Here is a 14,269-nt window from a genome sequence, read left to right as displayed (position 1 = left end):
TGGCCATACAGAAGTGTATACCCCCACTTTGTTTCGCGGGACAACCCCTTTAAGGTTGCCTTGGCCGTGTTGCACACCGCCTATGCATCGAGGGGGCGCCGAGAACTTGGGTTGCAGCAGCGTTTAGAGTCTTGTTGCTAAGTAGGATCGGGTCATTCATCCTCTTGATGTTTCGGAATGCATATCTAGCCACTCCAGGGCCTCTGCGGGAGATTGGAGGAAGACAGTTTTTCCCTGGGCTACTATTCGTAGGCGAGCTGGGTATGCCATTGAGTAGGGGATCTGTCTTTCTTTGAATTTCCGCTTCGCTTCTGTGAAGGTGGCTCTGTTTTTGTAGTTCGGCAGAGAAGTCGGGAAATATGGAGATCGCTGTATCGTTGTACTTTAATGGGCCCTTTAGTCTGGCTTGGCGCAATGCCGCATCTCGGTCTCTGCAGTTTAGGATCCTTACTAGAAAGGGGCGCAGGGGGGCGGGGCGCTCCCGGTTGTGGTGGTTTTGTAGTGACTCGATGGGCTCTTTCTACTGTAAAATGGGTAGAGAAGGTGTCACCTCCCAGTAACTTTTTCAGCCAAGTCTCAGCGAATGTTTCCAGGTGGGAGCCCTCTGATTTTTTGGGTAGGCCTATTATGTGTAGGTTGTTACGGCGCGAGCGATTTTCTAAGTCATCTGTTTTGGACTGACAAAATTCTATTGCTCTTGTTGCCTTTTTGACCACTGTAGTTAGTGGGCGCAGTGAATCTTCTGCGTTGGAGACGCGGTCCTCCATCTCCCGCATTCTGTTACGCATATTATGCAAGTCTTGTCTTAACAGGGAGACGTTGGATTTGATCTCCTCTATTTTGTTAGTAAGAGGATTTGCAAGTGTTGATCGCATCTAGAAGTTGGCGCATGGTGGGTTCTGTGTTTTGCCCTGTTTCGTTTTCAGACTGTTTCGTCTGTGTGGGTCGCGTTGCACGTGGGGTGTGATCAGGGGATTCAGTGCGGGAGAATTCCTTTAACTTTTCGGCGGCGGTGCCGCCTTTAGCACGTGTACTTATGATAGAATTCGTTAGATTGGCGCGGCGGGTTATGAAGGTTGTCGTCGTAGTATAGATGGTGTCGGTGTATTCTTGTAGAGATCAGTGGTCTGTATCTTTGTATTATTATGGGCTGTTGAGAGTGTTCGGTTGTCTGGACCGTGGTAGCGCCCAATTATCTCTGGCCTAAGTCAGGCCGCTGTATAAGGGGCAGGGGGCTGCGCCAGTCAAATGCGGCGGTTCGTCGGCTGCAGGGCACAGCAGGCCGCCCTCGCCGATGCGGTTTAGGGTCTGAGGTAGGTCGGTGTCTGCCGCGGGGCCCCTTGTTTTGTTGGTCTAGTCCAACCCAGTCCGCTCGTAGGAGAATATTAGGGTAGTTGGCCCCTCAGTTATCTTAGGCGGTAGGGTGGTTTTGTCGTTGGCCGCCTAGCCAAAGCCTGCGACTGTGGGGGGGGGGGGGGTCTATATGGTCAGTCCTGGGTGTTGTCCCTCAGCCCCTTGTGGGTAACTTACAGTTTGTCGCCGACTCCGCAGGGCCGGACCCGGGGAGGAAATAGGAAATCCCTTCGGGTGTAGAGTCCCAGGCACCGTGGTCCGGTGGTGGCAGGGTAAACCGGAGATGAGCCGCTGGGAGTGAGCCGTCAGAGGTGGCTGGGCCAGCCGCAGCCCGCGCCGGAGGTAGGAGGAGAGGTCCTCGGCCTGCAGGGCCGGGATCGGGTTGGTGCGCAGCTCCGTGGACGGCACGCTGCGAGGTGCCGGGTGTCGCTGCTGTGTAGCGGCAGGGGCTGCAGTGCGGTGGCTCCAGCAGATCGCAGCCTCCGTCGGGTCCCAGAGCAACCGCGCAGGCCCAAAGATGTTCTGCGGCTTCTCTAAGAGGGGACAGGTGCTTGGCGACGTCGTAGCGGCTCCAGGCGGGGCAGGGGGAGCGTACTGTCCTGTCGTGGATCCAGCCGGGAACAGCCACTCACCGATGGGGAGCAGGCAGCGAGCCCCAGCTCGCAAGATCAGACCCGGATCGGAACGGCCGCCAGGAAGTCGCAGGTAAGCGGTGTCGGGGCAGTCGGAGCCGGCAGGTGGTTCGTGGCTCCCGCCCAGGTCTTGTGGCGGTGGTCCGGCTTCGGATGCAGGGGAAGCGGGGTGTCCCTCTCTGCAGGGGTATGGTTGGCGGTTTCAGTAAGGGGGGGGGGGGGGTTGCCCCTACCCGACTCATGATCAGGTGCAGGCCTCCGCGGCCTGGGGAATAGCGTAGGGGGATCCTGGCTTGAGTGGAGCGGTGCAGTCAGCTCCGGGTTTCAGAGGAGTCTCCCGCTGGATGGCAAATGGGAGAGGGCAGCCCGCAGGGGTCTCGGCGTAGCCAGGCGGCAAGATGCGGCGGCCGATTAGGCTATGTGCAGAGCGCGGGAAAGTGGCAGGGCGTTGGCACCATCTCGCTCCCGCCACAGTCCGCGGCTCTATTATGGGTGCCAGGAGGCTGCAATCGACCCCAGCTGCGGTCCGGTTTATCCGTAGGGGATTAGGAACCCTTTGGTGTTGTTTGAGGTGTTCTAGTTCTGGTCAGGCCAGGATAAGCGGATTTTGATATCCCCCCTGGGGAGCTCCTCTCACTTGTAACTCTCCATGCTGGTCGCAGGCCACGCCCGAAGTTCACCAGACTTTAGGTAATAGAATTGGCACTTCGTAGATTTTTATAAAATCTTGACCCTTCCTTTTTACTGTGGCCACTGTGGTTTTTCCTCTTACTCCCCTTCTCTCCTGTGTCTTTTCTTCTCCCATTTAGTTAAATCAGATGTAACGTTTGTATTTTCTTGCTCATGTTCATTGCCAGTTCTGATACAGTGAAGGAAGAGAACTACGTAAATCATACAAAATGTTACATTAATTCTGAAACTGCCCTTTCCTTTATGATTTCTGATTGTATATACTTATCAAGACATGGTTTTTGTTCTGGAACCACAATAAAAATTGACAAAATCATAATGTGTAAGACAAAGTACAGCAGAAACCTTGAATATTGTGTATTTTGTTATATGACCAGTAGAGGTCATTGTTGTATTAACTACGCTGACAGTTTGACTGCAGCGCCAGAGAGTTATAGAGCATTAGTGGGAGCTGAACCACATGTTTGCAACCTCAATGAGTGATATGGGGTACAGTTCTTCCTTGTTGAGAGCAACTAGTAGGAGTTAGGAGACTTAAAAGTCCATACCTGCTTCTTTGGGAGACTTAGGCTGCCTGTCCACAGGCGTTGCGAAATCCCGCGGCGGATCTCTGCCGTGGGAGCCACCCTCCGGGAGCAGGAGCTGGCAGACGAATCTCTGCGGTGAGCCTGACAGATAAGCTCACCGCTGAGAATCGCGGCAATTCACAGCATGCTGCGAACTGCCGGCCGCAAGCGGAGAATCGCCATGATTCGCTGCTCGTGGACAGGGGGCTGCGCTCTCCATAGCAACGCTATGGAGAGCTTTCACTGCAGCTGGATTATTGCTGCTGGGAACGCAATGAAAATTTGCCCCTGGATAGGAGCCCTTAGTAGGCAAATGAAAATGGTGTTATGACTCTAGAGCACCACCTATTAGAAGGTAGCATTCCTGAATGTCAATGTGACTTTTGGCTTATAGTCCCAGTGAGACATCGCCACACTTGTAACAGCACCAAATGTTGAGAAGCACAAAGTCAGGATTGCTATTTTTCATCAGTTCACATTGCAAGAAAAAAAAAAAAAAAAAAAAAAAACACAAAGTCACATGCACTCTTAATTCATACAATATTTGGGTACAACTATATTTAAAAAAAAAAAAAACATTGAGGCTAAATAAAATGTGTTAGTTATTACTGTAATTGTATTGACCTGCAGATAAAGAAAATTATGCACAGTAAATGCAAAAGAAAAAAATACATTCTAGAACTGCTATGTTGCCAACTCCTGTCTCCCAAAAGAAAAAACCTTGGAAATTTTAAGTGATTGTAAATGTTACACTGTAATAGCACCACAAACACTTTGAATCTGTATATCATGAGAGGTCCAACATTAAAGTGGCCGTCATCTTTATTTGTACTTTAAATACCATTATTAAAAAAACTCCGCACTTAAAGCAGCAAGGCAATAGATCACCATAACAATTCTACACCAAAACCTTAGTCTTCCCAGTCTTCTTCCTCCGCCTCATCTTCATCTATAATAAAAGAAAAGTACAACTTTTACAGCATTTACCAAGTTATCACACTAGACACTTATGCATATTGTTAGCCCCCCGATTATTGGGAAAGGAGGAGTTCCCAGTGGTCAGAAAAGTACATGACACATATCTGCCAACTGCTGCAAGTCTAAAGGATAACCATGGTGAAAGTTTATTTTCATCATAGCTTCCCCTCCAACAGATTGAGTATGTCAAGGGTTGTAGCTATAAATTGGAAAGTAAGGGTAAAGTCCACGTGGGGCTTAAATACTGCAGATTTTCAGCAGAATTGCAAGCAGCATAGTGGATGCGGAAAAAAAACAAAACAAAAAAAAAACAAAAAACGTTTTAATAAATCCCACAGCACATGTTCCCACGCAGCATGGATGTCAGACCAACAGCATGATGAAAATCTGCAACATCAGCTTCTAAATATTTCACCCTTTGCACTGCATAGGACGAATTCCATGGCAAGACCACATGCAGATTAACTCCAAGGTCTCATGTCCACTAGGAAATTTGGGCCGCGCAGATTCTCCATGCAGAATCCCGCAGCGGGTCCCTCCTTTCCCGCAGACATGAGGCCTGAAAATTGATTTTACTCACCTGTCCGGACGCTGCAGGTTCCCGTCCGTCGTGGCCGAATCTGCTTTCCTTCTGCTCTGCGTATGTGCTTGGCACGCTAGCAGAGTGCCGTGCATTTTTTTTTTTTTTTTTAACTCCTGCTCTCCCGTGGCAGAGCAGAAATTCAGCTACAGGTGTACTGCAGATACGGACGGCTTCCATAGGCCTCAATGGAAGCCTGTGGGAGCCGTCCGTGCAGAAACCCGCAGAAAATGGAGCATGCTGCGGGTGATTTCCTGCACGTCCGATCTGCGCGGCAGGGAAAAAAAGGACATCCGCAGGCATTTACTTACCTGCGGGTGTCCAATGCATCCCTATGGGCGCAAATCATGCATGCGGGACACCCGCAGCGGATTTACTAAATAGAGTTGTCCAGTGGACATGAGGCCTAATGGTACATTCACACGTAGCACACCTTGGTGTGGATCCACCAAAAAAAAAAAATTCCATACCATTTTTTGCTGTTTTTGGCACAGCTCCACAATGGATTTCACCCCTTCAACTGAAAGGGTGAAGTCTTTTGCAGATCTGTGTCAAAATGCACACAAGTTCTGCTACATATAAACATACCCCAAGGCATCAGACAATCATACTTAACTTCATATTTTACAGACTGTAATATGGAGCTAATATAAAACTATGTATCCATTGACATGTCCATTTTTTCACAGCCATGTTTTAAACACGCAACATAACCCATTTGTCCGTTTATTGGCATTTTCTACTGGTCAGATACAGATCAATATTTGCCCTGTATCAAACTGAAATACAGAGCACTGTCCTCTGTAACAAGTCCATAGTGTATACAGACTTCTCATTGGTCTGTTCACTGTAGCTTACATACCCGAGGACTGTATAGCCTTGTGCCTTCTTTTAATGACATCCATTAATGCTGTGGTGATGTTGACACATTCTGAATTTTCAGATTTCACAGTTTGGGTCACCTGAAAAGCAAACGTCTATGAAGATGGGTACAATTTTATGCAAACCTATGACTAGATGAACAATTTAGGTTAGTAGGTTTAGCTTTCACCGAAAACTAGACAGACCAGAACGATCCAGTTTAACCCCCTAAGGACCAAGCACAGTAGGTTTATGACATCATGTGGAACACACACGGTTGCAACCAAAAGTTGCTGTACGTACCTTGTAGTCCAAAGCCACACATAATTTGTAAAATCTTTCTTGGACCTTTTTTAATATGAAGCCCAAAAAGGGAAAAAAAAGGCCAGTTTAAAAAAAGATTTTGGGATGGGGGAAGGGTGAAATAATTTTGATAGCAGAAGGGGAAAAAAAAAAAAAAAAAAAAAAAAGCATGGTCCTTCGTCTCTTCTGGTTTATGTAGTTTTCAAAGCTGAAACCAGGAGTAGATTCAGAAAAAGAAAAAAAAAAAAGTGTGGATGGTTTTTTTTTGCTTGTATGATAGACTTTTTTGGCTTCAAAACCTGCACTTATAGGGGAGCTGCAAATAAATTAAGTCTCGTTAACACAAGCACTGTGGATGCGCAGTATAGCTGCACACCGAAAGTGCTTCTATAGGAACCAATGGTTTCCTATAGAAACATTCACTTGAAAGCATGTTACACGCTAAATTCGTGCACCTAAAAAAAAAAGATAGGACACGCAACTGCAAGGTCGCATCCAAGCTCCATGGTGCGCGCAGAGATGGGACCTGACCTATCTTTAGTGCATATTTTCCTTAGACTCCTATAGGAGCTGGATAACTCACCACAAATCGTGTGAATGGGACAATTCAAGTGACCACAATTAACCCATTCCTGTGATCTTTAGTGCAGTATAGCCGCAATCTTTGCACGTGGCTATACTGGGTACCCACAGCGCTAGTCTTTAACACAACTGATTTTGGTGCATATTACATGCGTTGTGCGGCCGCGTAATGCACAGTGAACAGAGTCAAGGAAAGTACATGGACTTTCATCATCTGTTCATTATCTGCATGTGATAAAGATTGCAGCATGATCTATTCAACGTGCATCACACAGTGTGAACCATTCTTTTCAATGGGTAGTGTATACAACACTGTCCATATGCAATACATTGCATATGTGTAACGATGCAGACCCAAACACTACGAGACAGTGGGGGTTGTAAGAAGGCAAGAAATATACAATATCAAAAAGAGTTCTTACCATCACCATAAAAATACCACCAGTTAATTTTGTGCCAAAATAGAACATTCTGCATTTTTTCTTGTGCAATTTGTATGAGCAGCAACATAACTGCCTATGGACGATTGGTGTCCATTTCCTTTGTGAAACTAGAGGATGTTTTTAACCAAGCAAGTTGCAGGGCACCACACTTTTCTGACACTGGAGGAAGTCTTGACATTTGCTGTTGGGGGAAGTCAAGACTTCCGATACACATTAGATGGTCATCCAGCCCATCAAAGTAGTGGGTTTCATTAGTATTACTCCAATATGTAGGTCCATCTTATGTGTCAATGGTAGTTACGTCATGCATAACGTGCTCAGCTACAGCGCCATTCTTTTCTCAAGTCTGTGAACACTTACACATTTCAGCTGGACTCCTTGCTTGATCTGGTCCAAGAAGATAGCAGGATTAGTCTGTTGCTCAAGTTCTTTACTAGAAGCGAAATCTTCATGAAGTTTGAATGCAGAGTTATTGGTTTCCTTGATTTGCGAAGCGAATAAGAGCTCAGATCTATTAAAGAGGGGATTCTCAGGAGACTGTTTCTTAAATGTGACTGGGGGAGGGGGTGGAGGAGGTGGTATAGCAGCAGACGTGGGATCTGTGTTTCGCGAACATTCTTTGGGATTACACAAGGCAATAGCCTTTGAATTAAATTTGGCATATAGTGGAGGGGATTCAACATCTTGTTCGATAGGTGGCTGGGTGCATGGGATAGATGAAGGAAAATTGGTAGGTACACAACTGGTTGTATCTGAAGAGCCATCAATGTAAGGAAGAAGTGATGGGGGTAGAGAAACCACATTTATTGTAGAGGGGGGACAGGAATGGCCAAGAATAGATGGTGGAAGGGGAGGACTATTAATCTTTGAACCAACACCTTGTGCAACTGGAAGCAAAGGGGATGGAGTTTTCCCTATATTTTCAGCAGGAAGAGGTTGTGATGGGATGGATCTTTTCCTTGAATAGCGACCCACAGAAGAGTTACCCGATGGAGAAAAGCTTTGAGATAATTCAGCCAAGTATGGCGGCTTGTGAGGAAGGGGCCTCATTGATGGGAAGAGGCTGAAAGGTGGAGGAGGAGTTTCCATAGGTGGCGGCACTTTACTCAGAGATGGAAGATGGAGTGGAGAACCGCGTTCCAAAATTGTTGATATTTTTGCAGCATGGGGAAAATCCCGGTCAAGACAACTTGGTCTTTTAGATGAGGCTATACTGGAAGACGACACATTACGGAGTCTAGTACGCATGCTCGACCTGTCCACGGACGCTGCAGAGAAGAGAACACTTCTTAGTAATGCATGTACAGTGACCTTAACCACCTCTAACTCAAAATAGATGATTCGGTGGATTCTGAAAACAAAGTTGTTTTTTTAATACACACTCATTCTTCGTGTCTGCTTCCTCACAGCTGCCATGCCACCTGTCTTTTGTAGTACAGAAAATATTCTATGTGGCTCTTCCTGATTTTGAAGGTGTTCCTCTTTGACACCTGCCACATTGAACAACGTCTTTAACTCCATTTCTGAACTAGCCTGGAGAGAAAATAAAGCAAACACAACCCCACACATGTTACTTATACTTCTAGAGCAAAGCTATAATAAGTTGAAACTTTGAAACACACTGCACTATGAATTACATAGAATCCATACAGCAACACAAATAAAAGGAACATTCACAGCCCTATTGACCAACATAGGCTAGTCTTAGCCAGAAACATGCTGGAAGAATGTGTCAAGTGTATTATCCTTTGTTTATGCTATACTTTCATGTGGTACTCACATAAAGCATGTTTATCCATAAAATTGGCATGCATTGTACAGTTCCTCACCCCAATTTAAACATTCATGAGCTAAAGCCCACTTACAAAGCCAATACAGGCACAGAGTTACAGCACAAGGATGCCATAATACAGATTTTTGATAAGGTATCTAAAAATGTAAGGGGTCAGCCATTCCCTAAGTCCCCTGGGGAGAGGTCTGATATGTCAATATAGTCTGAGAGTTATACAAACACCCACCACTCCCAGTTGGGGGTGGGAGCTACTGTTTGCAGTGGGAGGAGCGGGATAGGGGAGGGGGGGCAAGTTCCACCCCACCCCCTCCCATTGCAAATAGAGGCGAGGAGCGAAAAAGGGGAGAGCTCAGTGCACTGCTCCCGTGCCACCTCCCCCTGCAGAGAGACAGCGTATATCGGCCAGGCGTGAAAACCCAGACGATATATGCACGTCGGAATAAGCCCTTAAGGTGTTAAGTACTGATATACAGCATATTTTAATGACTGAACTAAGTGAATGACAATTGAACGATTTCTCGTTTGAACCAACCAACGATGCATCTCCCTGTATAAACAGGCGGCATGAGCGAACTCCAATATTGGTAGCTTATTTAAACAAGAAAATCTGCAGGTCTAAACGGACCCTTATTCTTTCCCATTGTATTTTCCAGTTAACAGAAGTATTTCTTCTCCAGACTGCAGAAATACATATGTGGGTTACAGAATACGTGGCAGGATTCATTTGCTTACCCACCATGCATTATGCCTACATACAGCCACTCTACTGATCTATTGCTACAGCCATTCTTTATAGAAGATTCATCATCAAGGTTCCTTTTATGTCAATATCTACATTAAAAATGCACTTCACACTGGCCAGTTAGGATACTGTGGATATTCTACATTGTAGGCATCCATTACAAGCTTAAAAATACAGCTATACAATACCAGAAATAGAACTTACATCAAAATCAGGCACAGCATTAAACCCCACATGGGTAACATGTCTGTTGAGAGAAAAACAGTCAGTTTCTGTTTTCTAGATTATATGTACATTAAGGGCCAAAAACTCATGCTAAGTAAAAATTACATTTTGTAACAGAAGTTAAAAAAGTTAATATAAAAATGTATGTTAAAGAGGGGCATTTCAATAATAACCGGAAATCTGTACTCCGTTGTTAAATCCCCTGTGCTAGTTCTCAATTTTTCTTTGCTTGCATACCAGCAGCAATGATGAGCCATACTGGCATGCACAAGGTGGCAGACTGGTAGGAGACCACTTGCAGCATGGGATTTTATCAGGGTAGTAACTTTTTCTTAACTCAATGCACACTTTAACTCATAAAGGCATAGCTGCAGTACACCAGTTTGTGGCCGGATCTTAGCAAGGGATTTACACGCCTGTAAGTTTGTATAACCATTACATTTTATGGGACGTTGGCCACACCGCCTTGCAAAATGCGAACACAGCCTCAAAAGGTTTTGTAAAAAGCCCTCTTTCCCTATTTAAAGGCACCATAGCTCTGCAAATTGGTCTACAGAGAGGGAGGGCATTCTGTCACCCATTGAGAATAGCTTCTAATTGGTCACTAGTCAATGACATGCAATTTTAAAATGGCCATTTGCACTATTCTATCACCAGATCCTAACCACTTTGAGGAATCCATGCACCTGCTAAAGACCCTGTCCAAGTCATCTACGTACAGTTCTCTTATGTGCAGCTAGTCTATTGCATACAGAGATTTCAGGACAAACTCCCAACAGAACTGTCTTGCAGTCTACACCAATTGTCACCCCTGAAGTTACAGGGGTTGTCAAATTATGCTATATATGGTATATCTGCAGGATAGGTCATCAATAGTAGATCAGGGGGTTTAAAGCAGTGGACCCTTGCAGAACAGCTGTTTTCTGGGTCAGTGAATTTATGCACTGGGCCAATTTCTGCAGGAAGCAGACAGCTCCGTTTCCATTACAGTGGTCAGGTTTGGTATTGTCGATAGAGCTTGAAGTGAATGGGGACTTTGTCGGCAGTATCAAGCCTGACTACTGCAGGGAAAACGGAGCTGTAAGATTCCTATAGAAGATTGGCTCACTGCATAAGTGTACTGACTCAAACAGCTGATCAGAGGAAATCCTGGAAAGCAGATCCTATTCTGCAAGTTATGGCCATAAATAGTTTACATCTGGACAACTCCTTTAAGACTGCATTCCTCTGGCATTTTTTGATGTCCATGTTAATTGCACATCAAAAGGCTGATGACAAGCTCACGCACTCTTAGGCCAACTTCACAGGAGCGAGATCAGGCCAAATTTCACAGCCCAATATATCACAATTGGTAATGTGTGTTTTCCCCACGGATGCGAGGAGTTTGTGTCAAATACTCCCCTATCACTTTGGGAAGGTAGCGATCCTCTGGCACGGCTGTCGTTGCTATAGGTGAAGCACATTGATATCACGTACTTCACCTGTAGAAGTCAATTTGCTGAAAGCCAGATCGCAAAATGTGGTTTCAAACAAGAGTGCATGTGGTTTTCAGGAGGTTTTGATGTGCAGTTAACATGTACATCAAAAATGACGTAGAAACGTGAGAAATTCCACGTGGTAACATAGCCTAAGCCCTTAGAGAATTTAAAGATGCCTTGTAGGCCACCAATACTCTAGAGGAAACATTTGCATCACACTTCCCTCCTCTATATGTTCAACCCTAATAGATGGAGAATAAATCAGGGCTTACTGAAAGTTAGTGGGTGAGCCAATGTCCAATTTGTTCAGCTTTCCTTTTTGAGCTCGCCCTGTAAGGGACTCCTTTGGTGTGTAATAAACTGAACCATTATCCATTTTTGCCTCTGATGATTGAAATATAGAGCCTGTATAAGGAGAGATAAAAGATTAAAAGTTTTACATAGTAAGAAAAGTTGTTTTTTTCTACTTCAAACTTGAATTGAAAACTGTAATTTAAACTTAAAGCAACCATGCATGAACTCTGTACAACTGGTTTTACGAACTGTAGAAAGTGAGGAACGTGGAGTGAGGAGACTTAAGCTCCATTTACACTGAAAGATAGACCGCAAAAAGAAAAAATTTTGCTCAAACGACAGTTTGAGTGATCATCTTTGCCTTGAAAGGTCCATTCAGGCAGAGTAGGACACCGCTGACAGCTCCGAGAACTGCAGCTGCTTTGTTCTCCGAGCTGTCAGCTGGTGTCCCGCTGGGCTGATATCTCAGAACAGCAGGAGTGCTGACAGCTGCTTTGTTCTTGGAGCTATTGCTGAGAGCTCCAAGTGAGATACCTGCTGAAAGAATGCTAGCAGCAGTGGTGCTGATAAGTTATTGCTGATTTTTAGCAAGCTACAAGTCAGCAATGAACGAATAGTGCACGATGGCCGCACGTTTAGATGCAATAGTTATCACTCAAAAGATGGCTTTTGAGAGAATTTTGAGCGATCATTGGGTCTAAATGGGCCTTTATAAGGCCATTCATGCTCCTGATAATATGCAAATAAGAGATGCAACAATACCTCTGCACTTCCAATAGGTGGTGCTGCAGAGGTATTGTTTTATCTCCCTCATTTGCATACTGCAAAAAGTCCTATGGTCCAACAACATTGGATATGTATGGTCTGGGATTCCTTTCTCTTGTATGCAGTTGTAAGGGGGTGGAACTACAGGTAACCCACTGCCCTTTATAGAATAAATAGTCTACTATACATGTGCTTTTAAGAGGCATTTTTCCACTTTATGTTGACATGCTAGGTTTGTATTGTGATTTTTTTTTTTCTTTATTGCCCCATTGTCTGTGTACCGGTTAGGGTCCTTTCAGGGCAGGGCAGTTTGCTCCAGTAGAGGAGTACCTGATTAAGTCTGCACCCATCTACTGGGCCTTTATATAGGCAGATGAGACTATTAGGGCATGAACTAGAGCCAGCATTGTCCGACTGAACATCTTCAGTTTACAATTGGAGACACAGCGACAATCAGCGAGTCCTTTATGTTCACAAAAAAGATATTAGTTGATAAATGAGCATCTGCTTATTTGACAGTTAATTTGTCCTTTCACACAGCCCGATAAGGCAAACATTCAGGTGAACATTCTTGCCCAACAATCAAGCCACATAAGGGCTCCTGTCCACAAGTGGGTCAGACTCTCTCTCTCTTTCCCCCCCCCCCCCCCCCCAATGTTAAGGCAAATATTCATGCTCCTGTCCCAGACTTCAATGGAAGCCTTTAGTGTGTAGCGTGCACAAAAATCATGTCATGCTGCAATTTCTTATCATGGGCAGGAAATCACTTTTTAATTGCATGCTATGAGGCTAGATTTGCTGCAGAGTCCAGAGGCGGAATCTCACTCTGTACTTTGCAATGCAAATCTGTCCGTTGACGGGAGCCCCAAAAAGGTCCTTTAGCCTGTGCTTCTAAACATGCTTCCATACCCTGTCCACATAGTTAGCATCAGAGATAGGGTTTTCCTGGATGCCTGCTTTCAAGAGCAGTAGGCATTGTCAGTGAAGAACGTTGTGCTAGGAGCCTTATGCTGACGTGACAATGAGCATTGTGACTCACACACTGCACCACAACGTTAGTGGTAGGGGCAAACACAGGATTTTTTAAAATAACTTAAACGTAAAATCTCTCTCATCTTGTTCATTGGGGGACACAACAAAGACCTTGGGTATAGCTTCTGCCACTAGGTGGCGACACTAAGCATAAAAGTGTCAACTCCTCCCACTAGCTATACCCCTCCTGCAGGCATCTAGCTAACTCCGTTTCTATGCAAGCAGTAGGAGCAGCCAGTAGGATATAACAATAATAGCTAATCAATAATACTCATGAACTGCAACTTATGCTAACCCATGTGCGACGCACTGAGGACCCTCCAAACAAGAGGAGTATACGTTACAGTCCTAACACAAGACTGGGTGGGTGCCATGTTCCCCAAGGAACAAGACAAAAAAGAGATTTTACAGTAAGTTCTTACAAAAATCTTGTTTTCTTGCCTGTATCATTGGGGGGGGGGGGGGGGGGGGGGGAACAGCAAAGACCTTAGGACGTTCTAGAGCAGTACCCAAAGGGGGTGGGAAAATATAAGAAGCCATAGGCATAAAGAAGCATAACCAGCTCTTTCCAGTGACTCGCATTAACAGATGTCAAGGCATCCAGCTTGCTCAAACTGAGCATAAAAGGGGCCAGAGTAATGGTCCCATCTACCCACCAGGAGAGAAAACTCCCAACAAGGAGCTTCAGACAAGGCACCCGATGTCCATCTGAAAATATGATGTCCCTGGCACGGTGACCCTGTAGGCCATGAAGCGGACACAGTGTGAGGATCCCACCTTGGAAAACCAAGGACACAACTTAATTTGTAGAGAGCAGGAGCAGAGATCCAGTGCAGACCGACGAATGCCAACCGAGAGGTAGTGTTGCGAGGCTAGACCGAGTCCACTCATGACTGGTGCATCCCATGGACTAGCCGCTATTTTAAGTCAAAGTCTTCATTGACGCGGATCCC

At 45.4% G+C, this 14,269-nt stretch overlaps 1 protein-coding gene across 1 annotated transcript; it reads right to left on the bottom strand.

The window, feature by feature from the left end:
• Window positions 1–4,058: 4,058 nt before the first annotated feature.
• Window positions 4,059–11,607, bottom strand: LOC136619826 (actin nucleation-promoting factor WASL-like). The gene is made up of 6 exons (XM_066594567.1): window positions 11,498–11,607; window positions 9,727–9,769; window positions 8,371–8,521; window positions 7,349–8,256; window positions 5,662–5,761; window positions 4,059–4,190 (listed from the first exon to the last, which is right to left on the bottom strand). The coding sequence occupies exons 1-6, from the start codon at window positions 11,599–11,601 to the stop codon at window positions 4,153–4,155; spliced, it is 1,344 nt and encodes a 447-aa protein (XP_066450664.1). The 5' UTR covers window positions 11,602–11,607; the 3' UTR covers window positions 4,059–4,152.
• Window positions 11,608–14,269: the final 2,662 nt, after the last annotated feature.

Source organism: Eleutherodactylus coqui, chromosome 3 (assembly GCF_035609145.1).
Source record: "Eleutherodactylus coqui strain aEleCoq1 chromosome 3, aEleCoq1.hap1, whole genome shotgun sequence".
Taxonomy (NCBI): Eukaryota; Metazoa; Chordata; class Amphibia; order Anura; family Eleutherodactylidae; genus Eleutherodactylus; species Eleutherodactylus coqui.
The sequence above is the reverse complement of the archived record's forward strand: the minus strand, read 5'-3'. Positions and strand labels throughout refer to the sequence as shown.

Coding starts and splice junctions, on each gene's coding strand:
- LOC136619826 (XM_066594567.1), bottom strand. CDS start 11,601: ATGGATAATGGTTCAGTTTATTACACACCAAAGGAGTCCCTTACAGGG. Junction 9,770..11,497: donor GGCTCACCCACTAACTTTCA/GTAAGCCCTGAT, acceptor TTCTCTCAACAG/ACATGTTACCCATGTGGGGT. Junction 8,257..8,370: donor GAAGCAGACACGAAGAATGA/GTGTGTATTAAA, acceptor TCTTCTCTGCAG/CGTCCGTGGACAGGTCGAGC.